General features: G+C 34.8%; 1 protein-coding gene across 5 annotated transcripts in view; it reads right to left on the bottom strand.

Moving 5' to 3' along the window:
• The window catches only part of ADGRB3 (adhesion G protein-coupled receptor B3), a 739,102-nt gene that overhangs the window by 58,500 nt on the left and 661,896 nt on the right, over positions 1-18,706 (bottom strand). For all 5 annotated transcript variants that reach the window (XM_032340376.1, XM_032340375.1, XM_032340373.1 and 2 more), the window contains 4 exons: positions 11,038-11,188; positions 8,280-8,349; positions 5,586-5,652; positions 2,993-3,078 (listed from right to left, as the gene is read on the bottom strand). In XM_032340376.1, coding sequence (XP_032196267.1) covers positions 2,993-3,078; positions 5,586-5,652; positions 8,280-8,349; positions 11,038-11,188 — 374 coding nt within the window. The remainder of the gene's footprint in view (positions 1-2,992; positions 3,079-5,585; positions 5,653-8,279; positions 8,350-11,037; positions 11,189-18,706) is intronic.

The raw sequence follows: 18,706 nt of genomic DNA, 5'->3' as shown, positions 1-18,706 counted from the left end.
AAGAGGAACATGTTGATTCTAAATAATAAACAATGTTCCAAAAACACTTGATATCTAGATATTTTCAACCTGAAATATTTATTATTAATAAATTAATTAGTTTCTTGCTCACTGTTTCTTTAGTTAATTCTGATTATTTATTGTTCACTGAAATCTTTATGACTGTTCTCATGGATTCTCTGTGAACTAAAATCTTCTACAAATCTCCTTCAATCATACTTAGAAATAGTAGATTTCAATCTACACATACCTAGGCAAAAGTTGTATTTTATATTATAGAAAAAAGTTCTTCAAGCCTAGAATCATTAACTTGTTGATAATTCTTTTCTGCTTTGAATTGTAACCATCATTCTGCTTTTATAACACATATTAACAACATTTCTATTTCTCTGATGGATGCCTTTGAACTGGAAAAATACAGATTCTGTTTTGCTAGTAAAATGCAGAAGTAACTTCTAATAATTTTTTCATAAATAGATGTTTTAAAATTAATGTGTAGATTGAAGTGGAAATTTCTAAATTCATAATGTGACAATTTTGTCATTTCTCTTAAACTTATGTTATGTAAATCAAACTGGATACAAGATATAAAATGATTAAACGAGAAAAAAATACTGACTGTAAATTTAATAAATCCTTAGTATTATACTCATTCTGATGACCTCATCTCTCTCTCTCTCTCTCTCTTTTTTTTTTTGACCTCAATGTCATGAATGGCAGAATCACAGATGCTTGACTGATAGAAGTCAGGGTCACTTGAAAACAATCTATTTTCTTCTTTTAATGTGTCATAACAATAGTCACCATTTGTTGAATGAGTGTTTGCTATTTGTTATTCCAATGAATTCTCTGTATACATTATATTTCATATACTCTACTATGAGGTAAAATTATTATTCCCATTTTATAGGTTAGAAGGCTGAACTCCAGAATAACTAAGTAACATGCCCAAAGACACACATAGCCAGTAAGTGCAGAGCTAGATATTGAATATGGCTTTGTTCAAAAATATTTACTTCAAGGCTTTATCCTAACCACTAAATCCCCAGCCCCCAATTAAAAAATAATGTGTGTGTGTGTGTGTGTGTGTGTGTGTGTATACGCAGACACACATGTATATGCCACTAGAGGCAGAACCCAGTTTCTATACCCCATATTCAGTATAACCAATTTATACTTACATGATTAATCTGGGCAGAAATACTGAAGCTCTTGTTCCAATTCCAATCATACATGGCAGACCAACAAGAGCAATAGTGTGAAAGCCTCAAGTTCAAATGGTATAGAAAGTTCAGTGTGCAAGTTCAAGTTTACCTATTTAAGGATGCTGTGAAGACTCATCTGAAGTGAAAAAAGTTTCTAAGTGGTAAGTGATGCCCCCCTTTTAAGGAACCTCCAATGATGTTTTTATTATACCATTGTAGTTCTAAAGCTTGATACGAAGGATATAGTTTTTGTATTCAAAGCATTTTACTAGTCTTTTACTAGGGGGAACAATACCTAGATTACCATATCACATAAATCATTATATAGATTATAGAAACCTAAAGCACTCAAAATTCTCACTGATCAGTGATCAAGTTTTGTGACTATTAAATAATAACATAAGTTATTAAAGAAATAACAACTGTAGGGTAAGTTTTGAATCAAAGTACAGTTCAATAGAAAGGAGAAAGATATAAAATTTTTCAAGAAGAGATAAAGAGAAATTCAAAGCATTACTATTTCATTCAAATTTTTACAAATGTATATGATGAGGTAATCATGTAACCTTACAAGGCACTATCAACCCGCTTATGAAATGTTATGAGTCATTAAATGTGGTGATATCATAGTGACAGTAAAATCAAAGGAGATGCTTTTCTAAATTTTGTAAGTGGTTAAAATGTGCAAGTGAAAATTATGAATAAATCTTCCTAGCAAGTTATAGTCAAAACATCATAAAGAATGAAAACACATGACAAAAATAGTGTTTCATAAGTGATTATTTCATGTGAAGAAATTGTGAAATATACAATTAATCAAAGAAAATGTACTATTTTTGCCATAGTAAGGTTTGTCTCGAGCTGTGTCACACCCTGACATTATGTTCAGTACCCTCCTGTCCTCTGTGACCCAAACTAGATGGCCTTGCTCACCTAAGAATAAGTATTATCATTCTGATTCAAAGGGCACATGCACCCAATGTTAAAAGCAGCATTATCAACAACAGCCAAATTGTGCAAAGAGCCCAAATATCCATCAACCAATGAATGGATAAAGAAGAAACACACATATACACACAGTGGAATACTACTCAGCCATAAAAAAGAATGCACTCTTGATATTTGCAACGGCTTGGATGGAGCTAGAGAGTATTACGCTAAGTGAACTAAGTCAGAGAAAGACAAATATCAATTCACTAATATGTGGAATTTAAGAAACAAAACAAATGGACAAAGGGAAAGGTGAAAAAAAAAGTGAGAGAGAGAGAGAGAGAGAGGCAAACCCTGAGAGACTCTTAAGTATTGAGAACAAACTGAGGGTTGCTAGAGGGGCAGTGGGTGGGGGGATGGGCTAGGTGGGTGATGGGCATTAAGGAAGGCACTTGTTGTGATGAGCACTGGGTGTTATATGTTAAGTGATAAATTACTAAATTCTACTCCTGAAACCAATATTACACTGTATGTTAACCAACTAGAATTTAAATGAAAACTTGAAAAAAAATAAGTGTGTGAAGTCCAGCCTTAACATTTAATCTTCTTATCTTATAAACAGGCAATATGCACAAAGAAATACAGACTTTCTTAATGCTCTTTCAAATTATTTTTAGATATTTGGCGCATTACTTCAGAATAGCACATTGAACACTTGAATGGCAGAATCTACCAAACACACCAGTTAATCAGGAACAAAATTCAAGGCACAGTCAAAATGCAGTCAATGATGATCTGGAATTGGAGTATGGGATTCACTGGTCAAGAACCTTCAAAATCCACCAATTGCAGCTTACCCGGCTCTGTGTTTGAGCTTTTTATCTAGGATCCCATCTCTGGAAACAAGTTTATTAAATACCAAAATGCCAATCACCATGTTGACCTGTCAAACAGAAACAAAGGTTGACCTCTCAATGATATTGAAGGGAATCAGGTCCCCCTTTCTCCTGAAAACCCTCTTTTATTAACTTATAACCACTTCCGAATTCTGAACTCACAATAGCGGTGATATAAATCACCTATCAAATATTTCATAATGCATATCAAAACAGAACAATGTAACAGTGGTGTGTTACTTTAAAGTTTTAAAGTACATTAAGTACATTTCATTTCCACGCTTTGCAGTTAACACTAAGGAAATTACCATTTAATTGTCTAACGTAAAAGGTGCCATACTACACCGATCTGGCATTCTAGGTCACCCCTGATTAAAATCAATTGGCCAAATTGAGTTTTACCCTGTGAGTCAAAAGATTTTCAGTCTCACAGTGTGAGACTAGGTTGAGCCCTGGCAGCCAAACGTGTTAAGGATTCATCATTGTCCCCAGCAAGGAGAACAGAAGGCCTGCATTCCCCAGGAGGTGTGGCCCTTCCTCCTGTGGGGGGAGCACATTTTCATGTCCCATGCTTTTTCTAGAAAAACGGGGGAAGCCTATTCAACTCACCAGAATCCTTTAAGAGATGGACACTAAGACCAATTCTTATAATGTGCTCTACTGAACACTTCTCAGCATTTTCTAAGACTCTCTTACTCTCACTTAAAAGGTCTTTTGCATAATACATCTGAAATGAAATCACACATATTTTTCTTTCTCAAGTAAAATTGCAAAAAGCTGTAGAGATCGCTGTGGTCTATTTGTAGCAGCTTGTTATGACGAGCACCCACAATTCTCTAACCTACCAGCGCTTCCTGATAAAAGGAATCCAGTCCAACGCTGAAACCAAGATAGTCAAAGAAAAATATTTTCTTCATTTTGCCTTGCTGCCCCTTACCCTCCATGATTAACAGAATCTTGGTGCATCCTCCAATGCACATGGTGAAGTCTTTAACATTAAAACTAGCAGTTCACAAAAATATGCTTTAAATTAAACAGGATGACTAATTTGAAAGAAAGAAAGAAAGAAATAGAAAGAATGAAAGAAAGATAGATTGATTCCATTTCCCTAGCACATTGGCCTGATGAAACATAAAGCTGAAATCTGTTTAACGGCTGGTATAAGGATCCAAAGCAACTCTTAGGTAAGATCTTAGGAGTTGTCACTTCTCATACCTTCTCTGGCAAGACAACCCTTGGATCAAAAGAAAGACTTACTCATCTTCACATTTCTCATTACATGAACTAAGAGAAAAAAGTGTATTCCATGGATTCTATTAATCTACAATTTAATCATGCGGGAATCCATCACTACTCCAAAGACCAAACTTTGGTTTTTCAATTATATGCCTACTCTTTGTTTCTCCATTTTAGGGTTATAGGTATATTAACTTAGTAGCTTAGGGAGATAATTGATTAAATAAGAATTCAATGCATCAGACAAAATTGTGTCTAATAGTTTCAATTTCCCTATGCTCTTCTCTAACACTCATGTCTAGATTTTTTTCTTGTGAATCCTGCACAGTTTCTGCTCCCTGTTGTAGTTTAGAGGAAGGAGAGCACACTTTAAAGAAAGGAAAAGTCATACAGAGTTATTAAGAAAGATATGGCTAGCTTCTAATATACTGAATGAATCGTTCAAGAAACCAAAGGGTAATTTTCAATTAGAACTCTAATTTCACAGCAATGCGGATCTTTATATTTAATTCAGATCATTTCCCCCCTTACATTTTCATTTAAAGATTTATTAGACAAGAAGAACTTGTAATCAATAATATCAGAGTGAGGGAAAGAAAGGCAAATTGGTAGAAAATTTTCATGTTTGCAAGATTCCCAAAAGAAACAATTTAAATCCTTATGCATAAAATATGGCAGGGGCTCTCAACTGGGGGTGATTTTTACCCACAGGGAATTTTGGGAAACATCTGGAAACATTTTTTATTTTTACTGACTTGACATTCCTACTGGTATCTAGTAGGTAGAGCCCAGGGATGCCACTAAACATCTTAAAAAATAGAGGACAGCCTCACGACCAAGAAATACCTTGTCCAAAATGTCTGTAGCATTGATGCTGAGAAAGTCTAACATCTGCATAGGGTATTTTCTTGTTGATATTTGACATCAGGCAGCAGTTACCAAAATTAAGAGATCTTAACAATGATGTAGATCATATAGAATAGTATAAGGTGGTATGATAACAAATGATGAAATTCGGTACACGAACAAGGAAGAATTTATTGAAACTTACTCGAACTTCTTCACAAATGTGAAATTACTGTAAGAGAAATCCCACACTCCCATGTTTAATAGTCTTCAGTCTTCAAAATAAGAATATTTTAGAGTAATAGGGGACTAAATAGCAGTTGATATTCAAATTTAAGTAACAACTGATAATTAAGGAATAATACATTGAATTTTGAAATTTCTACAAAACAAATACAAAACCATCACTCTAACTGAAGCAAAGCAGGCTTTCTTGGCTAAGAAAACAGAAGAAGTTGACTTTGATGTTTACCAGGACAACAGCGGCTGCAGGTCCAACAAAAGCGTAGAGCAGTCCTCCTTCAAGAGACAGCCAGCAGCTAAAAATAACATCAGATAGAAACTAACAGAAATTAGTGATAAGTGTTAAACCATGAAGTATGATAAAATTACTTGAATTATGTACTTAGCATTCAAATTTTGGCACAAGCCTTTCAAAGGCTTGTAATTAAACAAAATGCTTTAGGAGATATGGCAAAAAGCTAAAATTAGAGCATTTCATGTGTGAGAAATATTATGTACCTTTCATAGAAAAGAAACTTTTACTATAAGACCTTACTTTCAGGCAGTTAAAATATTTTAGACAAATTACTCTTGCAGTGAGATTTTTATATTGACTTTCAGTACAAAGGTGACTATTACATAAGTTTCGTAAAATGATGCTTTATAACCATTATGAAAATTTTCAAATGCTAAGAACAGCATGCTTTCAGAGTCTTGCATATGTCATTTACAAGTTCTTTCTTGAGGCCATTGGGATATTGGGAGAAATTGGTTTAAAAGCCATCATTGCAGGGAATGGATAATCTATATTTTCTATGCTTTTTTTTTTTTTTTACCTCTGATTTTACTTTTACCCCAGTCTACTAAGCAAATTCACTAAAGATAAGCTTTTGAATAAAAATAAGTGCAGCTGTGTTTATTTCGATTACTCAATTCACCAAGAGATGCAGGTTTACGTTGCTAGAGACATGGTGGAGACACGGTAACCCATCTGAGTGAGAACGTTTGTTTTCTCAGAGCAGAGGACCATGAAGAAAACACGGGGTGCAACTTGGGCTTGCAAGATGGCCCATGTGCATGTGCAGAGTCCAAGAGAGTCAATATAAGGAAAGCACCAGGAAATGTTTTATCTCTGCTGATGCAATGGGTCATGCCCAGTATTTCATGCACCCGTTTTGACATGCGACCCTGTCAATATTACTTCTAGGTCTGCAGAATGAACATGCTGCCTCCAAAAGTAAGAACCATTAACAATCACAGTCCTATATCTGTTCTAAGAATAAACTTTTCTATATTAGTTGTAGTGGGTATCTGACTTAAGCATTTATTAAAGCTCACAGAACTATAATTGAACAGGGTGAATGTTACTGTGCATAAATTATACTTTAATTAAAAATTTTAACTTAGTAATTCTATAAATAAAAATACAGATGTGTGTGTTTATATATATACACACATATATATTTATTTATATTTAAATATTTACCCATGCATACATGCCAATACATGTATCAATGTATACATAACACAAATGTGTCTGTCTCTATGTATTCAAATGTACTTATGTACTTATTTCTCCTCACCACAGGAGTGGACACATAAAATTCTACTTTCCCATTTTGGGAGTGATAACTGAATATCTTTTTTTTTTTTTAATAAAATAACTGGAGAAAAAGCCTTTAGTTTGATGCAACACTGTAGTCAGTGTCTCTCAGACTGCCACTACATTACTACTATATTTTTGTGCAAGGTAATCTTCAAACTGATACATTATTCATTATATTGTATTCTGTCTGAATCACAAACTCCTTGAAAGTTGGAACCATATAATCTATAATCCTATCTCTTTCTATATCCCCAATACAGTGCCTTTCAAATACTGGGTTTATTCCAAAAGAGTCCTACTGTTGTAAAAAGTAATGTCTTAAAGGTAATTGCACTGTAGTAAGCAGTACTCTACAACAAACAACCAGGAGCTTTGCCTATTTGTGTGTTTATAATACAGATTGCAGAAGAAAACAAGTGTTCTAATGACACGAGTTCTTTAAATTCTTTGGAAATTTCTTTTGGATGGACGGGTGACATGATGTCTTTTGGCACAATCTCCATTTGGATGAATCTACCAGAAGGTCTAATTAGCAGTAATTCCTACCTCAAACCTGAAGATGAACAGAAAATCTCACTTTAAAAATTTATGCTTCTAATAAGATGTGCCCATCTCTTTCTCCATTTCTCAACTGCCGCCTCAGCTTGAAAGAGCAGATGAAGGAAAATACGAAAGTGTATTGTTTTACATTTTAAGTGTTAAACATAAACCTTACTTATACATTCTCTCATAGAATTTATCAGTATTATAGCTGTGATTAGGACAGGCTGATACCATGCCGTATTTCTTCCCTCTAATTTCTCCCATAGCCTAGGCATTTTCTAACCTGTATTGTACTGGTTCCCCTGATCTGTAAGTTTTAGTATTACCTTAACATAGCAACAACAAAAACAACAACCAAAAAAAAAAAAACATAGCAACAAAACTTGAATTAGCATGACACAACTTGGTTGATACCAATATATATTATCATCAGTGAAATCAGAAGCTCAGATCAGAATCTTATGCTAAAAGGTAAACCACCAAGGTTTATTCAATTCCCCCAAAAAAGTATTTGAGATTAAACACAGAAAATAAATACTGAAGCATTTTGAAATGCACTGGTCTTATGAGATAGTGGGAAACTGAAACAAGGATTCTGCACAGGGCTTCAGCATATACTTCCCAAGCTCTGTGCATTTAAGCTACCTTACATCATTCCACACTAATGCGATTTCTACCCTAGTTAATGACTCAGTGACAAAATGCAAGCCATCAGCAGTGCCAACCAAGAGTAATGAAGCATAGATGATGATTTACTTAATTATAAACATGATGTATCACTGTGGATGGACTTACTAGTGATCAGTGCCATATCCTTTCGTCCTTGTGAAGCCTACTGAAGTGGCCACTACTAATGCTGGTAAACCTGCAAGAGAAGCATTGTCACACTTCACATTGAGCTGTAACCACTGTGCATTCTGGCTCAAGAAAGCTAGGACAGACTCAAAATGCTTACACTGGAGGAACTACCATTGCTTTAATTCTTTCGTGAAGTATGTTTCCATCACAAAATTTCTTTCAAGTACAAAAATATGAGAGCGACAGCTGGTCTTTTAACTCAGTGCACTTCTGTAATGTTGCTAGGTTACCACCACATTTGACATGGGTTTAAAGGAAATTAATAACAGAGATTTAGTCTATCTTTTAAGTTATTTTTTTCCCTAGGGGTCTACGCTTTTATAAAGGAAATTTATAGTTATAAAATCAGAAAGGCAAAAAACGGATATTGTGCTGTGATGGAATATCACAGAAGTGGAACATTCAGTTGGCCCCGTATTGATCCACATCAGGTTGTACTTACAATAAGAGAAAAAATAAATCCTAGCACATAATTCTTTACAATTTACTTATTACAACGAGAATGTAGGATCAAGGTTAAGGGCTCTAAGGAATTAATTTTGGGGCCTCCTGATTATCCTCCTTTTAACAATCCTGAACAAAGTTCAGAACATATATAACGGTTTCTCTTCATGGACTTCTTGGTAGGTATCTCTCCACACATCACTCAGTCCCTCTTGGAGTTCAATTGCCTGCATAGCTGTGCCAATACTGACCTAACATCTTTTAGTTTACATTTATATGAATCACACTCTCATTACCGAAGTTCAGTGGCATGCCCCTGTGTTTCGGTGAACAGAGTTCAGTCTAATCTCTGCTATTTACCTTTCCTTTCTTTCTTTCTTTCTTTCTTTCTTTCTTTCTTTCTTTCTTTCTTTCTTCTTCTTCTTCTTTTGTTTTTGTTTTTTTTTTTTTTCATTTTGATCATGACTTCTTTTCAGGAAGATGATGTTTGACTTTTCAGGTAGAAAAATCCATCATCTAATCACCTTCTGCCCATCTTCTTTCTTCCTATCATTTCCTCCCCTTCCTGCTATTCTCTTCTATGAGTCTTTTTAAGTGACATCACTTTCCTTCGTGAGGTTTAATGACCAAAAACTATGAGGAATGTCTCAGAGGGATACGTCATAGTTTAAAACAGATATGCCTCTCCCTCCACCCTGTATACACACATGCGTGTGTGTGTGTGTGTGTGTGTGTGTGTGTATACATATATATGACTTTTTGATTGACTAGACCAAGTTCAGTAGAAAATATTTTCTTCTGGGTCATAGCTAGAGCATTAATAATCTTCATTTTGTACAATTTATTTTTTTCTAAATTTATTATGTTGCACTTTGCTATAATGAAATTGGTATGCCAATAATCTGCCAACTCAGACTTCTTGATAGTCTAGCACCATCCGCTTAGCTTTTTTGCTACTCAGAGTAGTAACAATATTATCTGTAAACTTGGAGACCAGCTGTGAGCTCTCTCCTCAAGATCTTTGGTAAAGATATTATTAAATACGCTAGTTACCAATCCAGAAAATTGCCACTCTTTATTTTTAAGGGAACTCACTTACCTGGATTCTATATTTCTTGGATCTATGATACACTAATTCATGATAAAAGTGCTCCCTGATTCAATACCAATCTAACTTTAGAAGGTCTTTGACATAAAATCCAGACAAAAGTTTTATGAAAATTATAAGTAGAATACATCCTCCAATTTCTTCTTAATGGCTTTCCCATTTGCTTGCGCAAAGAACCCTCATATGTTAATCACATATGACAGCACCTTGCTGAAATCTGATGGATAATCTTTAAATAATCTGGATCCTAATTTTTCCAGTATGAATTATTCTGCTATTGTAATAAGTCTGCTTACTTGTAATTTTTCAGACTCCATCAAGCACCCTATTCTCTAGTCTACCTGTATAGTAGGTATTTGTTGTATATTTGGCCCCAAATTCCCCATTTTTTTAGTTCAAGTCTTTCGAAACACAAATACAAATGACAAAATCCTGAGGTTTTCTGAAACTAGGTTCTTAATTTAATTCTAATTAAATGAAGCTAATTAATTAATTCCAATTAAGCATTAGAACTGGCCTTATGAAAAACACAAATCTTCAAGATGTCCATTTCATAAGGCAATTTGAGGGAAACTTTTCCTGATAAAGATAAGCAAAAAAAAAATTAATTACTTCTCAGTCTGTCAACAATTCTTTTTCTCCTCCGAGGACTCCCCTGACTAGCTGTGAGGCTTCATTCATTCCATTACTACTTTACTCTACATGACTTCCTTCCTGTGACATGAATAGCTATAGTCCTTACTTGCTTTGAGCTCTCTTAGAACGGACTTCTCAAAGTTTTCTTACGAGGAGTACATAACTAGTGACTATAACATGTACCTGTCTTGAGCCCTGAACGTTTTAGCACATTTTGTGTTTTCAGGACATATGAGCGGAGAACACTTTGCTTTTCTGCCTAGAGCTGTCCCAGGACTCCGGTTATACCACTGCTTCACTGACTGGCTACGTGGTCATCCAATATTTACTCCTTTTTAAAGCTCCAAATGCCCAATGTTCAAAACTGACCAGTTTCATATATTTCCACTTCCACGTATCAAATTGGACATAAAGAAAAGTAGCCTGGGGATAATCACACTCTACGGCTTCAATATGTCTTCAAAGTCATTTTAATAAGAGCATGAAAGAGTATATTAATATGCTTACCCCATCCAAGGCACAAAAAACGTTTCCTTATAAGCCGTGTCCTAATTTTTCCAGTTACAGCCATATATGACTGCCACGCCTCAGTCAAAACCCAACAGAATGAAGCCAGGAAGAAAAAGTGCAAAAATGCAGTGGTAGTTGTACAGATGCTCTGTGGAAACAAAAAAGACTCACACTGAATATGGTGGGGGAGAATCATGTGTCCTCCAAGGGATCATTAATCTTCAACTCATTGCTTTTATCTCAAATATCTACCTCTCCTGTGTGACAGTGTAATTATTTACAGAAATTAGAAACCCTGCAGTCTTTATGCTGTATACAATATCTATGGAAAAAAATATGTCCTAATTTCATTTGCATGTTCAATTTTTTATGAGGAGGAGGCAGAATGTAAATTAAAACCCAAGGGAGATTACCATTACTACTTTACTTGAAGGTTTTTTCCTTGAAATGTAATTATTATGTAAAGAAACCTATCTCTGGTTTAATTTAAGTTACAGACATCTTGAATCATTCTTTTGGCTACATTCTTTTTCCTTCCATTCTAGCTGATAATTCTTTGTTTTGTTTTATCTGTATTGATGTTAAGATTACATCCCAACAGCTATCCAAAAGGAAAAATTGCTTTTATACAACTGTGATATTCCTGGTGTAAGAGCAAAGTATAAAATGAGATTTGGCTAATAGCCTAGTACAAAAATAACATATGTATTTTAAAGTCCTTAATACATTGTTCTGTACTGTTACATTCCAGTGTGTGTCCTAATCAAATCATTTTGAAAAGTTAATTGAGTCAGTGGCAGTACACAGCCATGATTTCACAGATATTTTACTTTACTACTGCCTAGCAATAGTTACTTGTGACTCATCTGCAAAGGTGAGCAGGTTCATTTTGGTAAGGGCTGCTACTTGTTTCACTACTGGCACAATATCTTTGTGTAAATCTTACTCAAATCCAAGTCTTCATCAAGCAGAACCAGTAACTAAACTACTCTCTTCCTCTGTCAGTATCCATCTTGCTATTCCCAGAAACTGAAAAGAGCAAACATAGAACTAGAAAAAAATAATAATAAACTCGTTAACAGAGAAATAAAAGTACAACCCTCATCTTCCCGCCTCCACTCCAGTATACTGCTAAAGCAGAACAGCTTTTTAGACTTTTGGCCCAAACTAATCCTATTATTTGTTTATTCTATTAAAATTCACCAGATGTTAATTCAGCTTTTTAGTTCTTTCCGTCCTATAAAAATAACTTTACCATGTTTATCTCACCAGGTTTTTTTTTTTTTAAATGTTCAGAGATAATGTCCAGAAGCTGAGTAGCACTGTGCTAGGCATATAGCCTGTGGTTGAACTGATTATGACCACAATCATCATCATTTTGCAAATGGTACTAAAGCAAGCATTACTAGTTTTTGGCATGTGATTCCTTGTTTCATGTGGCACTTAAATATACTTAATTACTTAGGCTTATTTTCATAAAGATGTCAATTTGCTGTATGACAAAATCATGGATTTCCCAAACCCTCTTCCTCAGACCTTTATTCCTGCTTCAGGTATAACGCAGTAACTGTAACCAACTGTGCTCCCTCCCATACTTGAGACATTGAGACTTTTCTTCCAAGCTAAGGTTTGAATATCTACAGCTGACTACTTTGCTCACTCCTGATCTGCAGTTCCTGATCCTAATTTGAATTTCCAAGATAATTCTTCCCTTTAATACCTGAAGACTAGCTACACTTTCTAATTTACCTGTCACTTCCTTCCACCAGTTTGTTTCATCTCAATTGTTTGTGCTAGCAAAATTATTCCTTCTCCATTTTTAAACTATCAGTATAAGATTATATAAAACAATGTAAAAATGTTAAATGTTAAATGCTAAGTACTGGATGCACTGTGATTTTGTAAGAAATAAGAAAACGCTCAATATGTCAATAGAGAGACTTTTAATTTGCTCTTTCTTTATTATGTTTGTTGCCTTGGGACTTTCTGATATGTACTTTGATTCTAATACAAATTGAAATACATGTAATTTGGGGCTACTGACATTTATTGCAATAATTCATGTCTCTGGATTAGAATATGGGCCACAATGTGTAGGAAAAAAACGTATAGACTCTAGAGAAGTAAGAACCATTTCTATGACCAATAGCGTTCTAATATGATTACATGCATATTCATATATATCTAGCAAGTTCTCTAACTATGAAGGAAAGTTGTCTCAACTTAAAGAATGTATATATATATGGACTAAAATGTCTAAAGACACAAAACCAGTCATACATGAAAAGTATAACAAAATATATGTTCCTGAGAAATAAAGAAAGAGGAATACACTTTGCCTCATTATCATATGAAGAATCTGTATAAAATCAGATACTCTACATAGAGAAACACAAAATTTTTCTACTGATACATTTGCTAAGGCGTCTTTTAAAAATACAACTTTTATAATAGCAAATTTCAAATAAATGCTTTTATTTACCACATTTGTCATCTCAGTTTCCATAGGGTGGCCATTCTAATTTTCAGGGCTCAAGATTCTTTGATTTTTTTCTCCCACATAATCTAAATCCCATGTCAGTAGCCCATGAAGATCAACCATTACTTGGATCCCCTCAGTACTAGAGATTTTTAGACTTACAAATCTCAAACTCCCAAGTCACTTTGTCTTAAACCTATACAGATAGGTTTACACTTTGTCATACGTTCAATCTGCCAACTACTGGATCCACTGTCACTGTCCAGATCTATAGCTTCTCCTTATTCATGTGTGTATCTATTTTTGACTCCCACAATAGCTGAGTTTTTGTTTGTTTGTTTTGTTTTTGTGAGAGAGAGAGAGAGAGCGTGAGCGCACAAGTAGGCTCCCCGCTGAGGAAGGACCCTGATGCAAGACTTGATCCTAGAACTCTGGGTTCATGACCTGAGTAGAAGGCAGATGCTTCACTGACTGAGCCACCCAGGCATCCCAAAACAACAGCTGAGTCTTGATAGCTTGTCATTTCAAACCCGAGACTCACCAGTACCCCAAGCAAATTGCTTGATTCTCCTACACCTGCCCTACTGAATCTCAATTGGGTCCTTTACAACTGATGAGTGTTGCTGTTGAAAAATATCACAAAACTAGAGAGGGCATTAAATTGGCAAACTGAGCACTGTTCACACTGTCACCCTCATGTGTACCATTCACCCCAAGTCCTTAGGGATAAAAGAAAAAGATTTCATTAAGTAACTGGAGAGAAAAGAAGTATAAACTGTGGTTGATTAAAGTCTGTGAGAAATGCCTAAAAAACAAAACAGATGAGTGCAGACTGAAGGAATCCCCAACTCAAAGCAAGATATTAGAAGCAGAGATGAAGACACGGAAATAGCGGATTAAGATACACAGATGACACACAGTTCTTACATCTGTTGGAAACTGCTTTTGGAAGGAAAAAACAGAGAAATTTTCAAGGAAGGCAGCATTAAAGAAAGATTATGAAAAAGCTTCTCATAACTTCAAAGATCCTCTGGGCTGAAGGATAAATTAAAGATAATACACATGTGTGCACACACACACACACACACACACCTCGATATGTTGTGATGAAATTTGTGAACATCAAGAATAAAGAGAAAAATCTTAAAAGCTGTCAGAGTCAAAAGAAAGATTACTTACAAAGGAAGAAGCATCAAATTGACATCAGATTCCTTGTGAGCAACCCAGGATACAAGAAGACAGAGAATAGTATCTTGAGCAGTCTAAGGGAAAATAACTTTGAAGATCGAATTCTACACCCACCAAAGCTATTATTCAAGTGAGAGGCAGAAATAAAGATATTTTTAGAATTAAAGGAACTTTGAAGTTTACTACCTCAGGATTCTCTCTGAAAGAACTGTTAGACAATATAAACCAATAATAAGAAGAAATCCAGGAGGAAGGAATGAGATAAAAGACATAATGGATAGCAAAGAGGGTAATAAAATACACCAAGTTTACACAAATGTTTATTTAAAAGCTTAAATGTACACATTTTAATATTTAAAATACAACCACTTAAATATAAATTTTAAAAATAATGTAAGTGAAGCTTAATAAGTAAGGGAAATGAAAGTTACAAAGGATTAGGAGAAAATAAAAGTGTGCTAAGACTTTTGGTTGTTGTTGTTCTCAGGAATATTAGAGATACTAATTAGCCCTAGATGTTAGAAGAATATGTTTGAATATGTGCATTAATGATTTTAAGGTAACCACAAAAGGTAGAAACAAATAATGTATTTATAAAATAGTAGAAGAAAAACAGAACTAAAGAAAAAATTCATCAGCCTAACTAAAGGCAGGCAAAGGGACAAAATAAACTAGAAAATATGATAAGTGAAAAAAAAACTAAAATAATTCCAAACATATCAGAAATTATAGAAATGAGAATTTTTTAAATTCATTAGTTAAAAGTTAAGAACTTTTATATTGAATTAAAAAAAAACCAAATCTAGTAATGTTTTTATGAGATATACCTCAAACCCAATGACACAGGAAAATTAGGAATAAAGAGATGAAAAGAGGTACATTTTAAGCAAATGCTAACATGCAAAAATCAGGTGTCACAATGCTAATATTGAAAAAAAAGCATTAAAAGAGATGAAGGAATTTTCATACTGATAAAGAAGCAGGTCATAAAGACATTTCCAAAGGAACATGTCTCTATGAAACTAAGAATTTTTCAAATATGTGAAACAAAAACTGAGAAAACTACAAGAATAAACTGTCAAAACTAAGTTTATAATGAAAAACAATTTGCAGCTTTCAGAAATTCATAGTAAATTTGGGCTCTTTCCATAGTTTGGCTGTTGTTGATAATGCTACTATAGCTTTCTGGGAGCATATACCCCTCTAAATTAGTACTTTTGTATTCTTTAGGTAAATCCCTAGTAGGGCAATTGATTGATCCCAAATGTCCACTGACAGATGAATGGATAAAGAGGAAATAGTAAATAGTGGAATATTACTCAGCCATGAAAAAGAATAAAATCTTGCCATTTGCAAGGACATGGATGGAGCTGAAGAGTACCACACGAAGTGAAACAAGTCAGTCAGAGAAAGACAAATATATGATTTCACTTACATGTGGGCTTTAAGAAACAAAACAAATGATCATGGGGGAAAAAAGAGAGACAGGCAAACCAAGAAACAAACACTAAACTATAGAGAACAAAGTGATGGTTACCAGAGAAGTGGGTGGGGGGTTAAATAGGTGATGGGGATTAAGGCGTGCACATTTTACGATGAGTACTGGGTGTTATATGTAAATTTTGTACCCGAAACTAATACTACCCTGTATGTTAACTGAAATTTAAATAAAAACTTAGAAAAAAAAGAAATATATCTCATTAGAAAACCCAAGAGTATCTATTTTTAAATTGTTAGAAATAATAATGAGAATCAACAAAGCGGCTAGATACAAGATAAACACATAAAAATTATATTTCCTGTACACTGAGATCAATATACAAAGTTTTTTTATACACCATCAATATCCATTTGAAAATGTAATAGAAGATTTATAATTAATGATGACAACTTTATCTCTCTTTTCCCTTCCAAACCATGTTAACATTACTAAATTATTAAGCCACAGGAGAAAGAACTGGCAGTAGACAACAGTGAACTCAAGATGCGTCAGTTCAGATGTTGAGAAAGGAAGGCATAACTGACTTAGAGTGACAAAGAATGTTACCACCTAAGTGCTTATAGAGTGTGGGAGGTGGTAATGGAAATATTGATGGTAATGGACCCAACTGACTCTGCAGACCTTCAAAAGGTTTTAATACCTGGAGACAGTAGGGACCAGAAACATAAGAAAGACTTTGCCTGGGGCTGAAAGAGAGAGAGAGAGGCTGGTTGAAAATATATATACAGAATAGCTGAAACTCTGTGTTTCCTCTCCAACTCAGTGAAGTCCTGTACTGTCAGAGAGAGGTCTAGTCTCTGCAAAATTGAATGGGTTGTGTTCTGAACTCAAGTATCAGTCTCATTAATGGGTAGGTATACAAGGCAGATACAAGTGTAAATATTAACTTTTAAGCATCCTCGTCTCATTTTCTCCTTACTTCTGCTCCCAGAATGCTAGCAGGTCAGAAATGAAAATCACCCCCAAGGGGGAAGAAATCTTCAGATACTGGCTCATCCTTCACTAAGATACTGTGAAATCTTTCATTAAGTCCATCTACCCATATAGAACTTTAAGTCATTTTTTAGGGCCTTGCTTTTATACATGAATATACAACCAGTGATATTCAGATAATTGAAAAAATCTTCCAACATGGAAAAAAGAAAAAAGGTCAAGAACAGAAAAAGTGGAAGAGTGAGGAGAGACTATGGTGGTAACAGAAAAATAAAAACTTCAAAAGCAGGGGGCACCTGAATGGCTCAGTGGGTTGGGCCTCTGCCTTCAGCTCAGGTCATGATCTCAGGGTTCTGGGATTGAGCCCAGCATTGGGCTCTCTGCTCAGCAGGAAGCCTGCTTCCTCCTCTCTTTCTGCCTGCCTCTCTGCCTACTTGTGATCTCTATCTGTCAAATAAATAAGTAAAATCTTTGAAAAACAAAACAAAACAAAAAAAACCTTCAAAATCAGTCTAAGTCCTTCAGAAACTGAGAAAATGAATTGTACCTACAAAACAAAACCACTAGGGAAAGATTATCAGATGAAAGAAAAGGTCCTATTCATAATGACGATAGAAACCATAAAACAACTCAAATACATTTAACAGGAGCTTCATGTAGAAAATTACAACATTTAATTAAGGGGCACAAAACAAGACTTGATTAAACGGGAAAATATATATGGGAATTGGAGAATCAGGGTCATATAAACGTCAATCTTTCCCCAACTGATAAATATATTCAATATAATTCCCATCAAATTTAAATTTTCTTCTTTTAGTTTGGCAAACCAATTCTAAGTCATAGAGAAAATCAAATACAAAGAATAGCCCAGAAAGTTTAAAAGAAATTTTTAAAAAAAGAAGAAAGAAAAGAAAGAAGCATACAGGGTTTTCCCAATGACATAAAACAGAATAATATGTAGACAGATGATCACCATCCCTATTTTGCCAATGATGGTTTGAAGAGACTAAGTTACTTAGCCAATGTCTCATGGTTAATGAGTTAGGAGGAGGAGTTAAAACATGGTCTCTGGGGCACCTGGGTGGCTCAGTGGGTTAAGCCACTGCCTTTGGCTTGGGTCATGATCTCAGGGTCCTGGGATCGAGTCCCGCATCGGGCTCTCTGCTCAGCAGGGAGCCTGCTTCCCTCTCTCTCTCTCTGCCTGCCTCTCTGCCTACTTGTAATCTCTCTCTGTCAAATAAATAAATAAAAAATAAAATCTTTAAAAACAAAACAAAACAAAAAAACCATGGTCTCTGACTCCAGGGCTTGTGCATTTCCTTAACTCTGTCACACGGCTTTCTGACAATTTTTTTTTGCACATCCATAGTCTAATCCTCACAACCTTTTATATCCTCTCAATGTTCCTTCTTATTCCTAAATCAGATAACCTTGCCTTCAACATTACAGATGAGACACAGACTATCCATATTATTGCTATCTTCATATTTCCCATACTCTTTACCCCCTTCCTCCTTTCCAAATCAGGCCCTTCCCCTTCCAGGAGGTGGTATAATAGAGTT

The sequence above is a fragment of the Mustela erminea genome, chromosome 4, assembly GCF_009829155.1.
Source record: "Mustela erminea isolate mMusErm1 chromosome 4, mMusErm1.Pri, whole genome shotgun sequence".
Lineage (NCBI taxonomy): Eukaryota > Metazoa > Chordata > Mammalia > Carnivora > Mustelidae > Mustela > Mustela erminea.
Note: the sequence above shows the minus strand (reverse complement) of the source record. Positions and strands in the feature narration are given on the sequence as shown.